Source organism: Vulpes lagopus, chromosome 10 (assembly GCF_018345385.1).
Source record: "Vulpes lagopus strain Blue_001 chromosome 10, ASM1834538v1, whole genome shotgun sequence".
NCBI classification, from domain to species: domain Eukaryota; kingdom Metazoa; phylum Chordata; class Mammalia; order Carnivora; family Canidae; genus Vulpes; species Vulpes lagopus.
The window spans coordinates 95,499,006-95,521,870 of NC_054833.1; the positions used below are offsets into that span (position 1 = coordinate 95,499,006).

General features: G+C 43.3%; 1 protein-coding gene across 1 annotated transcript in view; it reads right to left on the minus strand.

The window, feature by feature from the left end:
* Positions 1–22,865, minus strand: part of CDH13 (cadherin 13) — a 1,001,392-nt gene that overhangs the window by 473,812 nt on the left and 504,715 nt on the right. The window contains exon 5 of the mRNA XM_041770316.1: positions 6,799–6,951. Coding sequence (XP_041626250.1) covers positions 6,799–6,951 — 153 coding nt within the window. The remainder of the gene's footprint in view (positions 1–6,798; positions 6,952–22,865) is intronic.

Sequence of the window (22,865 nt, forward strand, 5' to 3'; positions counted from 1 at the left end):
AAGGTGACACTGTGGAATGACCAATATTCATCCTTTTCTTTATCTGTAAAAAAGGCAATTTCATACAGTCCCTACAATAGCAGAATCAAAATTCTAACCTCAGTAGGTCTGATTCCAGAACCTGGGATTTTAACCTAAGTTCTCATTTCCCCTCGATCAAGGCTCTTTCCAAGGCCATGTGCATTATTAATTGATTGGCCTGTTATAGTGAGAGAAGTTCGAATCAGAGGTGTGAAGCCACACACTCTTCTGAGCATGGGCTGGTGACCTGCCCTCGGATGGCCACGCCTATCACTGACTGCCTCTTCCCTGGAATAAAATGGTACCAATGACGTGGCTGATGCTGCAGATGTCAGCATCACCTGGAACACCTGGTTAGCTCGGCGACAGCACTTCTTATAATCCAGGTTCTTCCTTACAGAACTCCCAGTGTTAGACTTGGCAATGGAAGTGGGACATAAGGCACCAGTGCTGCTTTGAGGATGGAAGGTTCAGGAAGCATGCTGTCACAATCACTCCACATCCCTGGCCAGCCAAGGCGGAGTTGCTACCACCCAGTCCTGAGCATCACAGGAGCAGAGTGGCAGGAAGAAGTGGAGGCAGTGATGTCTCCTCTAGAATAATGGGTCTCGATGAGGGGCAATTTGCCCCTATGGGATGATTTACAATATCTGGAGACATTTTAGACTGTCAAGACTGGGATCGGGGGTGCTATTAGGATCTAGTTGTTAGAGACCAGCCATGTTTCTAAACACCCAGCACTGCACAGGCCAGCCCCCATAACAAAGAACTATCCAGCCCCAAATGTCAACAGTGCCAAGGTTGAGAAGCTTTGCTCTAGAACAGCGTCATCCGTGGCTCGGTATTTCCTATAGCACCACCATTGGTCGTGTCCCATGTGAGCCAGGTTATTGGGTCCTTTTGGCAATTACATAAACTACCTGTACCCTTTAATAAGTCTCTTTCTTTATACATTAGTTGGAGGGATTTTGTTGACTACCACCAAGAATCCTGTGTAAGAAACATGGCCATGGGAGATCAGATTAGAGGATGAAGAAAGATGTAACCTGTCCCTACAGTTGAGCGCTGGGGAGCATTTCAAGCACAAATATTATCAAGGGCGGTGCAGTCCTATTGAGTAGTGCATGCACGATCCATGTAAAGCATGGACATTTTAATAAACAGATTAATCACCTAAATAACTCTCTGATCCGGGTAAATCTGTATGTCTCGGTTCTCTTACGATCACTAATGTTACGATACATGTATTTCCACATGACAGTAGCATTTTTCACTTTAATGTATTTTCTGCCAAATTGTCTTGGAGCTACATGTGGGTTAGAAATAAGGGCAGAACCACATGAGTGAAAGGAAACACGGGAGCAAACTCCTTTCTGGCAGGTGGATTCTAATTTTATGGCAGCAATCTTAACTACACAGCCAAAATGTATCCAAGAAATCGTCTTGAAGGAGAGCAAGTTATACCCCAGAAAATGTGAACAAATATTCAGGAGACAATGAAATCCTGCTCATGTGCTAAGGCCAAGAACACAGGTGGTTCCAGTTACTCGTTCTATAATTGGGCATGATAACATTATTAAGCTCATCTTTGTGAAGATTAAATGAGATCATCATTTAGATGTTTAGCATGGAGCCTTGGTGCGTTGTAAATGTTCAATAAACATTAACACCAACATTAATAACAATAATATCTAGGGAACTACTTGGGCCCTCAGCTCACACATCAGTAAAGGCAAAGCAATAAACCAGTTTCATAGGTTTGTGTATCTAGTACTCTAGAGAGCTCTTGGGCACCTATTTGGTACCTGGTAAATGCTAGTTTTCTCTCTCCTTTTCTCCCACCCAGCTCTGACATCCCATCTTCAGTGCGTTTCCCAACTGTGGACAACAAATGAGGGTGAATATGTCCTGCCCGTGACACCTCACCCATGACTGGGTCCTTACTTCCTGCTTGCCCCCTACCTCCTATTGAACCCAGCCTAGATCATCTACTGGCCCCCCAGCCTGCCTATCAGACTCTGTCCCCCCACTCTACTCCTGTCCTGCCATATTGACGAATTCGCAGCCAGCAGATTATATTCACAGTGTGAGGGAATCATTACCACCTGCTAATATTTTTATAGAATTTCATAAACTTGGTCATTCATGAATCATTTACAGTACTTTATTCCAATGAAGAGTTCACAAATCACTCAAATGCTGGCAAAATGCATAATAATGAGTAATATTTCAGGAGGCTTTGCATTAATATGTCAGCTTCCAATACTATAAGAGCTAAATTATTTTACCAGGTGCCACTTTGGGTCAGAAGCTTGGGAAGCCCTTTGGGGGCTGAGGTAGTGAGTGGGCAGGTGGCAGTGGGTCACGGACAAAGATGGTATTTAGGAAGGCATCGATCATCCAGCCAATCACACCCGCTTTCCAGTCCCTGTAAGCGGAGTTCCTGGCAAAGAAGGCTGGGAATGTGCTCATTAGGTGCCAGATTCTAACCAGGGGTAAAATTGGAAGAAGAGTTTCTTCGTGGTTGGAAGTGCACAGCTTTGGAGGTGGAGAGCAGTGGATCTGGACCCCACATTCTATACACACCAGCTGTGAGACCTTACAAAAGTTATTTCACAGTTATTTGCTTATCTGTAAAATGGTGTTAACATCGACTTCGTAAGTCTCCTGGGTGAAATGAGTTAAATAAGTGTGTATGAAGTGTTTAGTGCAGGATAAGCCCTGTGGCGTTCAAAAAGCTGTGGTTTTAATGATGATACAAATTCAGGGGCCCGAGGACCAATTATCCTTGGTTATTTCTTATTGTGCAAATCCCCGAGGCTTAGTCTACAATGTTTTCCTGTTGGGCTTGGGAGGTAGCAAGTAGCTTTGACAGGCACGTGAGGAGCATTTACCTTTGAAATAACCACCACCTGGTTGGCTCAGTCCATTAAGCATCTGCCTTTGGCTTAGGTCATAAACCTGGGGTCCTGGGATCAAGCCCCCATGTCGGGCTCCCTGCTCAGCAAGGAGTCTGCTTCTCCCTCTCCCTCCGCCCCTCCCCCTGCTTGCACTTTCTCTCCTCCAATTAAACAAATAAAAATCTTTAAACAAAAATAAACAACACCAACCATGGAGCAACTATAATGGAAATTCATTCACCCATAGGCTCTCTGCTTCTCAGAACTTGCCAGAAGGGAAAATGAAAAAATGTGGGAATTGAAGGATCCAGCTCTTGGAAGAAGCTTGTTTGCTACCAACCGCAATGACCACCGTGAACACGATAGGTGAACACGATGGATCTAACTGTCTTACTAGGGTAGTAGATTCTTTCTAGATAGGTGCTTGAAAGGGACAGGAGATGCAATGTTCCTGTGCCCAGAGTATATTAAGCAGAGTAACCCAGTAAGTCCAGAAATAGGAGAACCAAACACTGAGTGAGTGCAAATGTTTCTCAGCCAGGGCAGGAAGGAAACAGTGGAGGAGTGAGAGGTATGGGGGTGTATGGTGTTAGAAACCAGACCCCTGGGGCTGGTGGAGAGCCGCTCAGGGCCAGGCTGCTATTGGGCTGTTGCACCTGGGTGTTCTTGGAAGTCCCTGCATTCCCATCAGGGCCAGCCTCTCTCTAATGGGACCCAAGGCCCTGTGCCCAGGGTAAACCAAGCCACAGGATGAACAAGGCACAGCATGTGGACACATCACCCATGCACTGTGAGGAGTTTAGAGTATTCATTGTGAAACAAAGCCTATGTGTTAAAATGAAAGCTACATGAAGGCTGGGAACCTTGTGCGTCTGCTTTCCCCCCAGATTCCCCTAACACCTTGGAGGGAGAGCCTCACTCTGCAGGTTCTCAGTCAAATCTATGTAGAAAAAAAAACCAAATTGAATCATGAATCAATATGCCATGAAACTATAAAGTAAACTCAAGATCACCCATGGAAAATTCATGCTTGATCTGGGCAGGCTGGGGTATAACTTCCCTTTACTATCATCAATCTCTTGCTCATATGGTAAGATTATACAGTGTTTACTGCACTTCTGGAACATTCTAAAGGCCTGACACATAATAACTCATTTAATGCATTAACATCCTGCAAGATGAGGATTATTATTATCATTCTCATTTTATAGATGAGAAAGTTGAGGCAGACCCCCTGCCCAAGTCCCCACAGCTAGTCCATGACCTCATCTGTATGCAGCAAATGTGGCTGTGTGCAAAATTATGTTTTTAATTGTTGTGATACTATATGGCTTCACTTTAAGGAAAAATAAGAGAAGCTCCCAGCTACAGACCCGGTTCTATTTTACTCACAGATGAACAATTGTGAGCTAGTTGAAGCTAATAATTGTAGCTTTTATAGTCCTCAGAGGTGCTAGTACTATCCCCATTTCATGCATGAGACTGGTAAGATCAGAGAGGGTAGGTGGGTTGCCCAAGATCACACAGCTCACTAAGCAGCAGTGCTGAGCCTCAAGGGGCAATTGGCTACACCCAGAGCTCTTAAACATGATCACTGTGCTATGGAATTGCAAAATGTATCCTTAGTTTGTCATGTCTAAGAATTAATGGAGGAGATTCCCACGATAGATGTGGAAAGAGAAGAGGACATGCACCTATGGTCTGGTGTTGGCTTTTCCTGTAGCAGCTGGACCCTGGCAGCCACCACAACACCTCTGGTTACTGTCCAGGTCCTCACTTTCTGAGGGTGTGGCAGCCAGTTCCTTTTTTTTTTTTTTTTTAAGATTTTATTTATTTATTTATTCATGAGAGACACACAGGGAGGCAGGGACAGGCAGAGGGAGAAGCAGGATTCAATTTCAGGACCCGGGATCATGCCCTGAGCCGAAGGCAGATGCTCAACTGGTGAGCCACCCGGGCGCCCCAAAAGCCAGGTTCTACAACAACCAGATCTCCCCTAGGGGTACACTAAGGACACTCTGCTCAGCCTTCGGGGATTTCTGACAGATCGTCCCCCTGCAGATGCTCACAGCATCTACCCTTTGACAAAGCTTCTGAACATAGGGTCTGGGGGGCCCCCTCCTCCTCCCCAGACCCAGGACCCGCGAGCACATTGCTCAGCACAACTGCTGGCAGCTTCTATTTGGCCAGTACTTTAATTCCTCCAACACCCTCACACTGTTCTCCTCCCTGGAAACTCACAGCAACTCACTAGTTTGGTGTTACTCGCATATTATGGATGGGATCCTGAGGACCAGAGCCTACATAGTCTTCCCGAGGTCAATGGTTCAGGGGAGGCCAGACCCCAGGGTACCCATTTCCCATGCAGAGCACTTCCTTTTCAATGTAGTGTCCCTCCACCCTCTGTCTGCAGTAAAGGAAGAACACAGGTGAGATTGGGGGAGAGGCAGTAGTGTTGCTGAAGTGGGATTGGATTATTCTTATGTGGTGTTTTGACCAGGAAAATCAGAGTGCCAAATCTCGTCCTATAAATTAAGGACTACCTTCTGACCCTGATTTAGGGAAATGCACAGGCCAGGGCAATGATGATGGAAGACAAACATTGTTGGCTTACCCTGGTCCCCACCGGGGCTGCTCGCAGCTCAGTGCACTGCACCCCATGGAGGGTGTTTCCTGAAAATGGCTGGGAATTCCATCTCATTTCTCAAAAAATCAGTTCACTACCCCTAGAGGCTTGAGGTAACACAGGCTGTGAAAAGGAAACTTTTGGGGGAGGCTGTTGAGAAGGGATAGGATGGACCTCAAGCCCACAGGAGATTTAGTGCTCACCCCAACATCTGTTTGCCACTGCTTGGGTCTGTGCATCCTGAATGGGTATCTACTTCTGAGACTATCCTTTTAAAAAGAGCCATTTTTTTCCCCTCTATAAAAAAGTAGCTTAAAGTTCGCCTGGGTTGCTCAGTCGGTTAAGTATCCGACTCTTGATTTCGGCTCAGATCGTGATCTTGGGGTCCTGGGATGGAGCTCCACGTTGGGCTCCATGCTCAGCAGGGAGTCTGTTTGAGAGGCTCTCTCCCTCTCCCCCTCTCCCTGCTCACTCCGTCTCTCTCTAAAATAAATAATCTTAAAACAATGTAACTTAAGTACTTTGTAGAAAAGTCAGAAAAACAAAGAAAAAATCAATAACACCCAAACACAACCATTAACACTTTGATTTTTCTTCCATCATGTTTCTTCACAAATATGCACCCGTCGTGATATGTGCAAATGCTCAATCTGCATTGAGGATACCATATGTGTTTGTGTGTCTGTTTCCACTTGGTATCTTGAGTTTCTCCCATATAGCTAGAACTTCTTCAAAAATATTTTAAATGGTTGTACAGAACTTCCTCGCAGCATTGTGCCATAATTTAACCGCTACCCCACTGCTGAATATTTAGCAAAATTGTTTCCATTTTAAGGATCATGTCTCACTATCACATCATGCACAAAAATCTAAATTCCTATTTCCTTAAGATAGATTTCTAAGGACATGTGTACAATGATCACATCCAAGGGTTTACACCTTATAGAGCTATCCATCATTGAGCTGGTTTGGGGAAAGGTGAAGCTACCTTAACGGTTCTGACCTCCTCTGAGGTCCTCCCCAGGGTCCCCCATCTTGCTCTCCAGGGTCCAAAGTCTCACAGAAGGCTTTGGGCTCTGTTGATGAGAAAGGGGCCCCCACTGTTACCCTGTTGAGGCTCAATGCCACTTGGCTCCCACAGAGACACACTTAAAACCGCACAGCCCCTGGTTTGATGAAGCACAGAAATAACGAGCTCAGTGGGAAGAAATATCTTGGAAAGCCACATGTCTGCACTTGAGGGGCACTCACTTGATAAGTAGCGATCATTTCTCTGTCCAAGGTCTGTGTCACGGAGACGCTGCCTGTGTTCTCATTGATTCTGAAAATTCCTTTAGGCTCCTGATCCACTCCTTTTCCAGTGAGCCGGAACTTGGACCCTTCAGGTCTGTCACTATCGACTACCTGGTCAAAGAAACAGAACGATGTTTAAGACTCTGGCTGGAAAACACAGAGAAAGCACATTTTCGACATAGCTTGGTGACCAATTCACTAATCACAGGTGCCAACATAGAGCAGCAGGGTAAACTTGACTCAAGCAGCAGCATCAAGAATAGCGTCGTTGCTTAACACCTTTCATCCTGACATGCAAATCTTTGCAGCTTACAGCTGGGGAAGCTTACCAGCACGGGGGTGGGGGGGGTGGGAGGGTGGGGGTGGGGTGGGGGATGTACATGTAGGGATACATCGAGGAGGGAAGCAACTCTAGGACATTCAAGGTTGGAGATTTTTATTATTTGTGACTCTCAAGAAAGATTGATAAGAAAGAGTTTGTCTTGTGTTTTTATTGTAAGCAAGACCAAGTAGACAACAGGAAAAAAAAAAAATGAGTGAGCAATCCTGTAGTACAGGCATTGACTGAAGCTCTAACTATTTACAAAACTCAGTCATCAACAGTGCCAAATGCACCACTGCTTCTAGGTAGTAGGCCCTATGCTGAGGAAGCATTTTACACACATTTACACACTTAAAAAAAAAAAAAAACAAGCAAGCTGCTGGTAAGGGACATTATCATTCATACTTAGTGGATGAAGCCACTAAGACGCAGCGAGATTAAGCCATGGTCACAGCTATGAAAGAGACGAAGAAGGGATTCAGAACCCACCTTCTGTTTCTATAGGGACATTGCTATGCAACGGTGACACTTAGGAATTTAAGATAATTCCCTACAGGTTGTCAGCCTTGATTTGACATTTGAAGAGAATTCAGAGGATAAGATAGAGGAAGATAGTTCTAGGCAGAGGGAAAAGCACAGACACAGGCAGTAGACAGACGGGGGAAAGCCTACACAACTCCAGAAACTGTGAGTCATTAGCATGGTTTGCGTGAGGCTGAGGGGTAATTAGGACCCAAACTATGGTGGTTTTATTTTTTTCAAACGATCTTTTAAATAATGTTTGAAGATTCCCAGCTAAAGAGAAAACCATTATTTGCACGAACTGGTTCTAGAGTTTGCTCAAGGATTCATGTATATTTAATGTCACGTTATCATCAGTATCTGTGAACATGAATTAGATGGTAACAATTCCCTCCCTCCCCTCCATGGTTAACAATTTAAAGGTCACGACCACAATAGACATTCAGAACAGACAGCTAAATGAAAGCTGATACTGATCAAGCTGTAACCAATTAACAAATGACCAGGCACCTATTGGAACACTGTCACCCGTGCCTGGAGGGTTTTGGTGGACAGGACACGCAATGAGCCTTCCTCTGGTGCAATCGACCTCCCTCAAAGGCCATGGCTGTGGCCGCCAAGCCTGCAATTCCGACGGCTGCCACCGGGTGGCAGTGGTGCCTAAGGCAGCATCACCCTTCTGCCCAGATTCCTCTGCTGTGACCAGTTGAGTCAGAGCCTGACAGCTCCATAGAGCAATGGTTTTTTTTTTTTTCCTGATTTAAAATTTTACTTAAATACATTGAGAGTTTTGATTAAACACCAATTATCTCTGTTTGCATTTTTTAAGATTAACATAAAATATCATCCAAAGCAAGGCTAAAAATAATGCATGTGCTATCTTCTGATGAAAAGAGTTTTTAATCACTGCTTGACTTGATTTAATCCAACTGACATTCTCCCCCTGACCCACTCCCTCCTGCTTTGGTGCTCCATGGGGTCAACAGCCTCAGCATATTGGGATCACCCAGGAATCCCCGTGCCTGGCGCAGTGCCTGGCACACAGCAGGAACCAGTTCCAGTATCTGTTTAATAAAGAACACCACTGTGCAGATGGACATATGGCCCAGTCCTCGCTCGGCCAATAGTCAGTTCTGTGACCAGGAACATGGTTCTTTGCCTTCTTGGCTCTCAATTTCCTCATCTGTAAAACGAGGAAAACACCCCTTATTTCCCAGGGTTGTTGAGGGTTTAACGAGATAGCCTACGCAAAGCACACTTCTTGGCACACAGAAGGGGCTCAATGATTTGTAGCTAACGATTACCATACCATACTAATAATCACAACAAAATCACAACAAAATCACACCGTCGTTGTCATTGGGTAAGACTGAGACTTCCAGGTATAAAAAACATCTTCACCATAATATTAAAAACGAACCCCTTTCTAAGAGAACACATTTCCTTTTAAAACACAAGACTCACAAACATCTCTGGTTTGAGAAGAGACGTGCTTTGGAAACAGGCTTACTGAGCACAATTAAGGTAGGCCAGTCCTCTCCAAAGGCCATAGTAAGTCAGTAAGACAGTCTGACAGGAAATGAACATGGTAAACCTACATGAGCTGTGGTGCTGCCCTGGTCCCACGAGTGGGCTTCTGACCCTATCTGTGTACCAAACATAGCTCAGCGGTGAAGACCAGCTAGGGGAAATCTTCTGTGCTCCCTTCTGGACCCTTCCATGGTCACAAGGGTGGGGAGTACAGCACCCCAGACTTTCTGGAAGACACACAGTGGGACATGGACCTGAAGGCTCTCTTGGGGCAAATATGGCCACCTTCCCATTTCTCTGTCTGCCCCCGAGCACTGAATTATGGATCTAGGAATCCTCCCAGGGCCCTCTCTCCTCTTGCCATCAAGGACAGGTCTAGGTCGTTTCCTTGCTCTTGGAGAGCTTGAGCCACCCAACCCCACAGAAGCAGAGTCTTGGCTGCTGGATTTAAATGACTTCTTCCCAGAGAAGAAGGAAGTCCCACTGTGTTGTGTGACTCCTCTCTCTCAATATTACTATTTTTAAAGCCTTGGCTTTTGACATATCTACTGAATCTGCCTCCTGGTCCTCAGAACTATGTCCACTTTGAAGGGGTGCCCACAGCCACACCAAACATAGCACCCCTATGCTAATGAGCATTATGGGGCCACCAGCCCAGCAGTGTGAGGGGCATCATGCTCCTAGAATAACAGCCTCAAAGTGCGGTTCCCTGGACCAGCATGGTCATCACCTTGTTAGAAATGCAAACTCTCAGGCTCCACCCAGAGCTCCTGAATCAAGAACCCTGGGGATGGGACCTAGTGACATGGGCTGTAACAAGCCCCCTGATAATGCCAATGTACACCACAGTTTGAGGACTGCTTGTTTAGACAGATTTCAGCACTGTCCATACTCATATAACTGGTGCTGGTTTCCACTGCCACTGTTTGGAGCATTCTGCTAAAAAAAAAAAAAAAAAGCTGGGTTTGTTTGCTACTCCTCTCTAGACCTATTTTAAGCATACAGCACTATTAGGAACTCTTTAAAAACCTGTTTTCTAGAATGTCAGTACAGCAGAGTTGTTACTTCCCTCAGACGGATATCTCCAACTATATCCAAACACCCCATGGCTTGGAGAAACCTTGGAGGAGGCGGTGTGGGGGTCAGGGTTGTGTTCCAGGGGAAAGCCAGGAGTCCTGGCTGGGTTTAGATTTAGGAATCACTCGCCATCTCCCTGGCTTCTTGGCCCCCAGGTGGGACTTCAAAGGAACCCCAGCCTACTCCAGCCTCCCTGATCTGGGGAGATAGCAGGTGTGCAATGGCCGCAAACGCAAGGAGGCCTCCAGCCACACATCAAAGTTATTCCATGCTGGTCAAGGGGGATTTTCAGATGAGCTTTATTACACTGTGCTAAACTGAAAACTGCCCTGTGCTGCTCCAGGGCTGTGGTCCTTTTGTTCTTGTTGTTTAATGTGATAGGATATAAGAAATCCAGGGCTCTCCTTCTGGTCAGATCAAATCCTGCTGTGAGTCTCTGCTCTTATAGCAGCTGTTAACACACATTATACCACATACCAGGGCTTCACAATTAGCAGGGCTTTCCTATTGGTCTTTCTAATTCAACGCTTCTTTTCACAGTGGGATTGTTTTTGTTTTTGTTTTTGTTTTTTGCATTATCCTCTCAGTTTGAATGGAAAAAAATAATCTAGCTAATGATGAGAAAGAATGGGGCTCTGGGTGCCAACACTCTGGGAGGGTGTGTGAATAGCACGCAAGCATCTTGCTAAACACCTGGGTAAAGCCATGGGGTGGCCAGCACACCAGCTGTATGGGTGGCATGGCACAGCCGGGACCAGAGTCCTCTGCACCCAGGGAAGGGACAGGAAATACTGATGCCTGGATTTGGCAGTGATTGCTTGATCTGTGTTGCAAAGGACGATCCTGCTGCATATTTCTTACAGACTGGCACGTTATGGGCAATCCAAGACCCTCCTCTGAACCCCGAGTCCTGGTCCCACCTCAGTCCTCTGCTGTAAGTAGCCAAGGATCTGAGGTTGTGTGTGCTTTCAAGGTATTGTTTCATGAATTTATACACAGATACACTCCTAGAATATATAGGATTTTTTAATGATTTTATACAAGTAGGATCATCCTGTATAAACTATTTTACAATTTTTTTTCTATTTAATGTGTGTGGGATACAGTAAAAAAGTTTACACATAAACGTCTTGGGGGGAATAATTTTACGCTTAGAGAAATGTTGCAAAGATAGTACAGACTTCCCATATACCTTTCCTCCAGTTTCCCCGAATGCTGACATCTTACATAACATGGTCACAACTGTGTGATGCGTGTCTATTAACTAAGCAAGCTCTAGATTTTGTATATTCAGGTTCCTCTAGTTTTTCCACTTCTATCCTTTTTCTGATCCAAAATCCAATCCAGAACCCCACATGGCCTTTAGTCAATGTGGTTTTTGATTGTTCATTCTGGTGCCTTCTGTGTGGGTTCAGACTTTTTCTTAATTGTACGGAAATCTGTTTTTTTTTCCCTCATGGAAAATGTATTCCATATATAAACATGACACAATCACCAAGCTCTGTACACCCTGTTTACTCTATGAGCTTCTGGCCCCGATCTCCCGTGTCTATACCTGAACTCAGATCTCCACTAGAGACTTTTGCCCATTTTGTTCTAAGGGCCTAGAACATTACATAGTGCAATAACTATTTGCATACCAGGTAAGTCAATCAATGTGATAGTCAACTCCTCACTGGCCTGTAAGTTTCTGATTTCTCTTTTCCCATATCTTGTTCTAATTGCAACCAGATTGGTCATTCTAAAATACAAACACAAATCTCTCCATGACAGATCCCAGACTAGAACTCATCATGGCTCCCTGCTGCTTTCAGGGTCAATTCTCAGGAACCCTCTTGATGGGTCTCCACCTGCTACTACAATTCTCATTTTGGCCACAACCATCCACAAGCCTTCTGAGCTTTGTTCACTTTCTTTGGACCTAAGGCAGCTGGACTCCCACCGCCTAGCTTGTCTCCTGGAGACCCCTTCTCATCTTCCTGGACTCAGTGCCAGGGATTGCCCACTTCTGGAAGCTTCTCTTGACCTCCACCTCCCCACCCCTGCTCCATGAAGACTGAACCTCATCCTCTGAACTTAGCCCTGCTCATCAGTGAGGTTTATTACAGTAGAGAGAGCAGATGGCCTCTTTGTGGGTGGTGGTGATTGTCCCTTGGGCTATTCATTTCTTGTTATCTTTAAAATTTCCTGGGTCTGGAACACAGAGATACTTGATTAAAGCTTTGAGTAAAGAAGTGCAACTTTATTTCCATGTTTTTATATGATCACAAAATACTCATAAACCCCAACTCACATATTAAAAATAAAAATAAGATCTGTATAAAATGTGGTCTCTTTATGTGTGCAATATCAACACCTTTTCATTTCTCGTTTTACAAATCCCTAAAGTTAACTTTCTAAGCAGTGGTAATGCCTAGGAGTCAGGAAGGGACTTAGAACCCATCCTAATAATCAGCAAATTTCCCCTTGTGTGGAGACCCTTTGTCTAAGTAGATGTTATGCTTGTCAGCAACGTAGCTCCAAGACAAATACCCTGGCCCTTCTTTCCTGTCACAGCCAACTAAGCTGATGCTTCTAATTCTTCTCTATTTAGAAAATCAGGAGACATTTATTTTCAAAAGACAGAAGACTACACACACACACACACACACACACACACACACACACACACACTATGATCAAAAGGATGAACAACTAAAAAATAATTAATTCCCTCCCCCCAAATCATCAAAGGGAATAAGTCACATGTGAACAGTATAGGTCTTTGGAGGGTGGAGGTTGGGGTATATTTATTCCTTTACCCTTAGAATATTTCTGGTAATCAGTTTTTTTAAACATGTAAGAGGAATTACTGGAGCTTGATGTCCATGCTAATTTTGAAAACGTTGTCTATTCCATGTTAAATAGGGAAAAAAAAAAAGCCCACTTACTGCCTTCTATAGTTATTAGAAGGCATTTGTTTTATCATTAGATTGGTTCCCTAAGGTGATCTGTAAGCACTAATTAATTCCCAGCTGTGGTTTAGTCCTTGACATGCCTTTGAACTTGGCTGTTCAGCGGTCTGGGCAGCTGTTAGATCCATGCCCTTCCCTCACTCTTGTGCTGCTCAACTACTTTCAACCACTAGGTCATAAATTAATGAGAACTAGGGAAAGCCCAGGGGAAGAGTCCCAATCCCCTGGTGCAGAAATACCGAACCAGCACCCTAGCAATACACCGAAGACGGTCGATAGCCACAGACCTACCGTATAATCCTAAGGTTCTCATCCCAGCTAGGGCTGGCTATATCCACCACCGAGTTCGAAGGCTTCCCATTGTGCCAGGGAGGCCACGAAGCTAAAGGGCAGGGTGGTGCCCTTGGGAAAGAACACAAGATGAGGGGATGTCTGAATCCACTATCCTTACTCTTCATCTATTGGCACTATCATCACACCAGCTTTGTTTCTCTTCTTTTATAGCAAAGACATTTAAGATTATGCCTAAGTACAGCTTATGCTGAGTTCCATAGCATTCAGTGTTAATTTGTGGGCAGTTTTTTGGCATTATTTTCTGAGAGTTTATACATTTGGGGTTATTTTCTCTAGGCTGTAGAATTTTTTATGAGATTATTTCTTAATTTATGAGTATTTATAATATTTTCATTATTTCCACTTATATAATACTGTGGCTTATGAACTTTCTACTTTTGAGGTTTTAAAAGAATTTTACTAGTGGCCATGTGTAATATCATCTTTACTAAATGATCCATTGACTAATGGAAAGAGTGAGTACTCTACAGCATTATTCATGGGAACCAAGATGTGGAAGCAACACAAGTGTCCAACAATGGATGAATGGATAAACCAGAGGCGGTATATCCATAAAATGGAATATAGTCTTAAAAAAGAAAGGGAATTCTGACACATGCTGCCATATGGAAAATAATCCATCAGTATGACACTTTTGCATCCTTTATTGTTCCAAAGAATAACTGAGATCCTTAGATGACCCTTTCTGAATTTCTGGTTTCCTTTTTTTAGAAATATTTTATTTATTTATTCATGAGAGACACAGAGAGAGAGAGAGGGACAGAGACACAGGCAGAGGGAGAGGCAGGCTCCATTCAGGGAGCAAGACGTGGGACTTGATCCCAGGTCTCCAGGGTCACACCCTGGGCTGAAGGCAGCACTAAACCACTGAGCCACTGGGGCTGCCCAAATTTCTGGTTTCTTCATGCCGGCTGTGAATTACACTTTCCTGCTCATTTTGTCCCTTCTAAACATATTCCTTGACCTTGACTCTTATTGTTCTACTGAAAATCAAGATGGTCCCTGAAATCTCTGGTAAATCTCTGGATCTTCTATACCTGCAGTCTATTCCATTTATGAATTAGACCTATGACAGTAGGGAGTAGTCACTGAGGTTGTGCTCCTCTGGCTCCTCTCCTTCTGGGCATATAGTAGGACTAAATTTCCTCAGCCACTTGCAATGGATTGTGGCCATAGGACTTGCTTTGGCCAATGAAGTATGAGTGAAAGCGACATGTGGCACTTCCTGAGCAACTCTGAGCAAAAGCTTTAAGAGCTATGGTGTGCTTATTCATGTTTTTTTTTTTTTTTTGCCTTCTCCGGCAATTTTCCAAATAGTGGTGACTTCATCCACCCAGATCTCAAGGAGAGAATAATGGTGAGGAGGAGCGGAGCCCCCACCTAACCCTCAATGGACATAGAGCTTAATTAAACTTCTGTTACTTTGATCAACTGAAATTTGGGATTGCTTATCACTACAGCGGAGCCTAACCTATTCCAACTAATGCACAGAGTATTTAGAAGAACAGGGCTGGAAGATGAGTAAAGATGTGTCTGCATCCCAGATCAGAGCTCATGAGCAATGTGGACTTTCGTAAGCAATATGGCCTCTCTGATCCTCATTCTCATTCTCTGCAAAATGGGGGAAATAATGCCTATCCTAGATAAATGATCTTAGAGACATGCAATGCTTAAATACATAAAATATTCAATAAGGCAACTGTTCTTTTTAAAACTATTAAATGATGATGAGGAGGAGGAGAAGGAGGAGGAAGAAAAAGAGGAGGACAATGACAGAGTTTCTTTTTATTGAACACAAACTCTTTGCCACACTGTATTCTAACATTTTGCATACGGTAGCTTATTTAATACTTATAACAACTCTACAGAATAAGTACTGATACTAATCTTCACTTTACAGAGGAATAACTGAGTCCTATAAACCTTGGCAAAGTCAGCTAGGAACAACTTCAGATTTGAATCCAAGTATCCGGAGCCCATGGTTTTAAGCCTGACTCCATATGGCCAACTAATCAATTTGTGCTGGGCTGGGTGGAAACAGCCCAGAAGTAGAATCAACAAAGCTTCAGTGCCTGGTGCTGTTGACAGTGCTCCAGTCTGGCCTCCTGGTGACATGCCCACCAATGAAGGCTGAGAGTAGAGATGTTCATCCCAGGCCTTTTGCTAGTGACAGTGCCAAGACTGGGGACTTTCATGTCTCCATTCCCAGATTTATATGTATCCAGCGGGTCACTCATTCTCCCCATACATCAAATTCCTGGCAGGAATATCTTTACCTTCTCACACCCTCTTAGCTTTGTCATAGTAATGGCGTAATTTGGAGGTTTCTGCATACATTCTGTCATCTTAAAGGATAATAAATTAATCATGCCCTTGGGCACTGTTGAAATATACACACTTAATTTCTTACCAACTTTCCTTCCTCACCATTGCTCTGCTCCTTTCCCTTCCATCAGTTCAGATTTTTATAGTTCCCAAAGAAATATTAAACCAAATATTTATGCACTCATCTGAACCACAGTTCAGAGAAAGCAATGTAACAAAATCAGCATTATGAACCTGGAGCTATTCCCGTTTGGAAGTAATAAACACGAACAATTGAACAATTTCTCCCTGGAAATGCATGTTGGCTGCCCTTTTGCTGAGAGTTTCAACACTTATTCTTATTATTCTTATAATTCAGGACAAATTTTAATGTTAAGTCTGATGCCTGGAAACACAAGCAGTGTCAAACATAAATAAAATTTCAATCATTTTCAATGGAAAGCCTGATATTCTATTTTGCCTTGCATGCACCTTGGCTAGAAGGACCTGTGGATGGCTTCAAAGTTCTGAATCCCCTGAAGCAGCTACTATCTCTCACAATCAGGTTACATGACTAAAATCTTTCCAGGGCCCTCCCTCATGCCATCACTTTCAGAGAAAATTTAAGCTCTTTCAGAAATGCATTCAAGGCTCATTACAGCCCATCCCCGACCTCTGTCTTTAGCTTCATCTATTGCTTGGTTCACAGACATACTTCCATTCTGTCTTGTTAGCATTTCCCCCAAGGTGCCTTGCTCAAGCTGACCCCTCTTTCAGCCCTGGGGTTACCCTTTCCTGACCTACAGACTCCTATCCAAAATCTGAGCCTGGCCAGTCCAATCATTTTTTTGGGAAGCCTGGTCTTGGGATGAGGAGAGACTGCGTCAATTAGCTGAGAAAACGCTATGGACTCTGAAAGTCTCAGCAGCGTAAAAGCCGAATGTATCATTTTGGGGAGACCCTTTAGGACCATAAGTGTGGACCTTGACAAAGAAAATAGTCTACCTGGAAAACAGAAAGAGAGGGTAATGAATACCTTTGTGTATATGAAGCCAGTTTAAGCTCAAGCCCCATAGTTGGTGAATTATCCTCCCCAGTATTAACTGAATCTTATGCCTCAGGCTAGGCCTTTAAATTATACTTTTCTACCAAAATATCACAGTCCCATTTCCCAATGTTATCTGGTAAATGACTTTAATTCACCAGGATATTACCAAGTATATATCTATATAGCTCATTCCTTCACTGTCCTTGAGTTCTCTAATTACATTCATCTATTCAGTGAGGACTTCCATGACCATCTTATTAAAAAAAAATAGTGGCTTCCCTTCCAACATCATTCTCTATGTTCATTACCTTGTTTTGTTTTTCTTCACAGGACTCATTATCACCTGACATAGTTATCTGTTTATTATCTCTATTTACCATTAAAATACATGCTCCATGCTATCAGGGACTTTTGTTCATGGCGGTGAACGGTGCAAGGTGCATAGTAGACACTTAGCTATTTTGTAATAAATAAAGAAGCTAGATAAAGAGAAACTGAAATGAGAGATCACATGGTCAGAAGGGAAAGGAAATAAGTGCATAAATCAATGAGCTTGCACAGCTATCTTGGTTTCAAAATGACTTATCAATTTCTGGTAAGGACCAGTTTTGTTTCTTGGGCTTAAGTTATGAGAGATACTCTAGTATTCTCCCAAGAGAGTCATTTCGAGTGGCCAACCTAATTAAATGATCCGAATGAAACACACACATTTTTAAGAGTAGAGTGGTGAGCTCCCTGAAAATTAACAGGCAACTGGATGCAATGGGATCAACTTGGGTAAACATCTTTCTAAAATACGGTTTTTCTAAGGGAAGCCCAACAAGAGAGGATCATACAAACTATAAGTAAATAACGTCTTTGGCAAAGGGTTTTATTTTTTTTTTTATTATTTTTTAATAAATTTATTTTTTATTGGTGTTCAATTTGCCAACATACAGAATAACACCCAGTGCTCATCCTGTCAAGTTTTTAAAAAGATGCATGACAAATAGAAGGCTCTTGGTGGGGGGCGTGTCTCAGGTTCCTCTCAAGATACAGTAACTAATCCTTTAAAACAGTCATTGGTAAACATAATTGCCCAATAACTGCCTTGTGGGTGATTACTCCATAACAGATTGTGTCGCGTGGTGTGTTCTCTCCCAGGTATATGGGGATGGGTAGAGGCTGCACGAGGTAGGACCCAGGAGGAAGGCATGTATTTGAGGGAAAAGCCAGATGGTCTGCATCTGGCTTTATTTATTTATTTGGGAGAAAGAGAGAGAGTAGATGATATGCAGCTTGGTTTATTTATTTATTTGGGAGAAAGAGAGAGAGTAGATGAGTAAGGAAGGGTCAGAGGGAGAGGAAGAGAGAGATTCCTAAGCAGGCTCCATGCTCAGTGCAGAGCCTGACATAGGGCTCGATCCCAGGACTCTGAGATCGTGACCTGAGCCGAAATCAGGAATCAGACACTTGACCTACTGAGCCACCCAGGAGCCCCAAGATGGTATGTTCTATAGAAGATTAACACAGTGAAGCACCTTAAGTGATTAGAAACATAGAAAGAGGGGCAGGAGGCATAGTTTTGGGCATCACCCATAGACCTGCAGAAAACATTGGCTTAGTTTTGCTGTTTTAGGAAAGGCCATCAATACAGGTTACCGAACAGACAAGTTAGAGCCTTAAAGAAGAGAAACATTCTGAAGTTGGAGAGCATCAGCTGATGTTATCAGCTGCCTGGTGGCGGCAGAGAAGCCTGTCTCTGTGGCGTCCAGGATCACACTACCCTCTGCTGCAAGTGCTGTAGAAGTGACCAGTACCAGGTGGATTCTGAGGTTGTTTCTCACTCTCAGCTACTATGGTCTCTGAATCTGCAGCTTGGAGCAGTCCTGAATGGATGTGGATCAGCACCACATGAACCCAGGCAAGGAATGAGGCACCACCCAGGGATCTCTGTTTAAACCCAACTTGGCCACTCTTGACCCTTTGTGGGGCAAGGACTCTCCTCCATTCCCTGAACTCCATTTCTCCAGGTGCTGAGCAGTAGCCACCACTCCTGCCTCTGCGGTGCAGTGGTTTAGAAGACGGCGTGGGGTCAGCTTGTATTCCAGCTGTAATCTGTCCTTGGTTTTGACCTTGAGTGAATCTCTCACCCCTCTGAACCTCAGTTCCTTCTGAGAGATCCGAGCTCCCGAGGTCCTGGTGAGCCCAGGGTACTGTGGCTGGCACATAGTAGGCACTCAACAAATACTAACAATTATCATCTGAGTGTATCTAAACATGGCAACATGTCAATATCAGGAAGAGTAATTTTATAATTAAGAGGGTTTTTTAAAACTCTCAAGTTGCATCCTAGGTAATAATTACTTTCACTGAGGTCTTATAAATGTCAGGCACCATGCTAAAGCTTTATGTGTATTTTGCCAGGTAGTTACTGTTATTTATATTTCAAAGGTAGGGAGAGTGAGAGACAGGGAAGCGAAGTCATTTGTCCAACTGGGCTACACAGCTAGTTCTGGGGCAGATCCAGACGTGGTGACCTCTGAGACCAGCTTAGTCGATCCAGAACTGCAGATGCTGGTGTGACGCCAACTCCTAGCTGCTCAATTCCTTACAGCTAGACCAGACACCTCCTCAAGGAGGCTGGTGGTTTCAAAGCTTTCGCTGGATTAGGAAGGGGAGAGCTGGGTCTTCTCCACAGGGCTCCTGCTGAGCACACAAGCATGCTCAGATGCCACACAGTGGGTGCTCACTATTACAGGGCCCAGGGCCCCAGCCCACATGTGCAGATACACATGCTATGCAGCAGAAAATGAATGCATGCACAGTCCTGGTGCTTTCTGACTCGAAGCCAAACAAATTTACACAGGCTCATTTGTCAGCTGCCTAAACCCCCTCCGTCCCAGCCTAGCTCATCCCGCCTCCCAAGTTCCTTAGTTGTTATAAGCTTATCACAGAAGTAAATCAAAATGTTCTCAAGAGGAGAAGAAAAGATAAAAGCAAAAAATGCAACATCCCCAAGAGAGGAATATTTTTTATGGTTCCACAACTCTGGCAATTCTGTCTTTAAAAAAAATCCATTATTTAATTTTAGTACCATGGAGGTGCTAGTGATGAATAACGGCTCCTCTTCTACCTTCTAGTATTTCTAAAATATTAATACTGGTTGGATACCTCCCTCCTAAGGGGAAGTAGGACTTGAATCTTTTATAGGCTCCTGAGCCCTGTTCCCATCCTATGAATTTATTTGATTACTACCAATCATATGCTCTGGGTTCTTCAGATTATGTCTGCACCAAAGGATGGGGCCACCCAGTGAGGTGGAGAGGGTAAAATAGTTTGCTAAGTAATCGCTTTCTCATTATTTTCTTTGTCTAAATCTCTACCCTTTTATTATCCATCAAGATGCACCTCCCGTCTCTACACTGGACTTGGGCTGTGAATCACAAACGGAAGCCAGAATGAGGCATCCAACTTCTCAGCCTCTGGGGCAGACGTCCATCACGGCTAACAATGGTTCATGCATCATTAGTGGCAAATTGTTGATGTTAAGTTTTGAGCACTGGGTCCCCAGAGATTTATTCTTACAGGTCATAATGCTGTATGTATGTGTGTGTACACGTACTGTGCGTACGTGTGCACGCTCTCCCTTTATACTTGGGGGACAGGAGAAGAAGAAATGAGGAGATGGTTTCAGAATAAACTAGAAATAGGAATATAAGTTATTGCAGCTGGCAATGAAGGTTTTTTTTTTTAAATAAAAAATCAGGTGTACTTTTATCCCCTTTATAAAACTTACATGTACACTAAGTAAAATCTGGAAACAAACCAAAGTGGAAGCTAGAAGAACAATGTGCTGTATTTCTCAGCTAGATGCTGGATGTTATAACTATTTTAAAATACTGATGACTTCCCTCCATTTTTTTTTTTAAGATTTATCTATTTTTAGAGAGAGAGAGCACCCACATGAATATGCGAGTGGGAGGAGGGGTAGAAGAAGAGAGAAAGAGAGAATGTCCAGCAGATTCCTCGCTGAGCACAAAACCCAATGTGGGGCTCAATCCCAGGAACCCTGAGATTGTGATCTGACCTGAAATTGCTGAAATCGAGTTAGACACTTAACCAACTGAGCCATGCATGTACCCCTTCCTTCCAGTCTTTTATATGCATACCACTGTGTAAATATATTTTTAATTTTTTTTTACTTTGAGATAATCATAGTTTTACATGCAGTTACCAGAAATTCCTTTTACCCAGTTTCCCTCAATGCCACCATTTTGTAAAACTATGTAGTACAATATCACAGTTGGGATATTGACATTGATGAAATCCACAGATTCTATTCAGATTTCCCCAAATAAGTATTTGTACTTATTTGTGAGTATCTAATTCCACACATGCAACTTTGTCACATGGGTGGGTTTAAGCTACCACCACCATTAAGCTACTAAACAGGTCCATCATCACAAGGACACCCTTTTGCCCTTTATAACCAACCATACCTTCCTCTCTCCCATACACCACCTTTCCCTCACATCTCTAGGTCCTGGCAACCACTAATCTGTTCTCCATTCCTATAATTTTTGTCATTTAGAAAATGCCACATAAATGAAGTCACACAGTATGTAACCTTTGGGGTTGACTTTTTTCACTCAGCATAATTCCCTGGAGATTCTTCCAAGTTGTTGTGTATCAAGAATTCATTTTATTGCTGAGCAGTATTCTATGGTATGGATGTTCCAGCTTCCTTAACTGTCCACCTGCTGAAGGACATCTGGGTTGTTTGCAGTTTCTGGCAATTATGAATAAAACTGCTATGAACAGGTGTGTATAGGCTTTTGTGTGAACACAGATTCATTTCTCTGGGATGAATGTCCAGGAGTGTAATTATCTTGTCTTGTGGCAATTGCATGCTTAGTTTTACAAGAAACTGCCGAATTGGTTTCCAGCATGGTTGTACCATTTCACATTCCCACCAAGCAACATCTGAGTGACACAGTTTCCCACATCCTCATTGGCATCTACCATCCTGACTATGCTTATCTTAAACCATCTTAATAGATGTGTCCTGATACCTCTTTGTGGTTCTAATTTGCATTTCTCTAATGGGTAATGAGGCTAAGCATCTTTTCATGTGCTCACTTGCCATCCATAGATCCTCTTTGGTGAAATGTCTGTTCATGTCCTTTGCCTATTTTCTAATTAGGTTGATTGGGGATATTTGCTGGTTATTTTTAGAGTTCTTCATGTACTACACATACAAATCCTTTGCCCATACGTGGTTTGTCAGTGCCTCTTCCCAGTGTGTAGCTTTCCTTTTAATCCTTTTAACAAGATTGTTCCTAGATCAAAAATCTAAGTTTTGATGAGGCTCAACTTATCACATTTTCCTTTTAGGGATCTCATCTTTTGTGTCGAGTCTAAGAACTCTTTGCCTGGCCTTGAATCTCAGATTTTTCTCTCATTTGTTCCTAAAGGCTTCGTGGTTCTACATTTTAACTTTACATCCATGATCGATCCATTTTGAGTTAACTTTTGTATAATAGTGAGGTTTAAGTTCAGGTTCATTTTTGCTTACAGACGTGCAAGTGCCCCAGCACTATCTGCAGAGGACCTAACACTCCTCCATTGAACTGCTTTTGTGTTTCTTTTTTCTTTCTTTTTTTTTTGTGTGTGTCTCTTTCTTTAGAATCAGTTGAACATATTTGTGTGAATCTATTTCAGGGTTCTTTATTCTCTTCCATTGATCTACATGTCTTCCTCTGCTGCCCCACATTGTCTTGACTACAGTAGCTATATGGTCCTCACATCAGGCAGAGGGATTCCTCCTCCTTAAAATTTTTCTTCTTCAAGATTGTTAAACTATCCTGGGGCCTGTGTCTTTCCATATAAATTTTAGAATAAGCTCATCTATGCCTACAGAAAACCTTGTGAG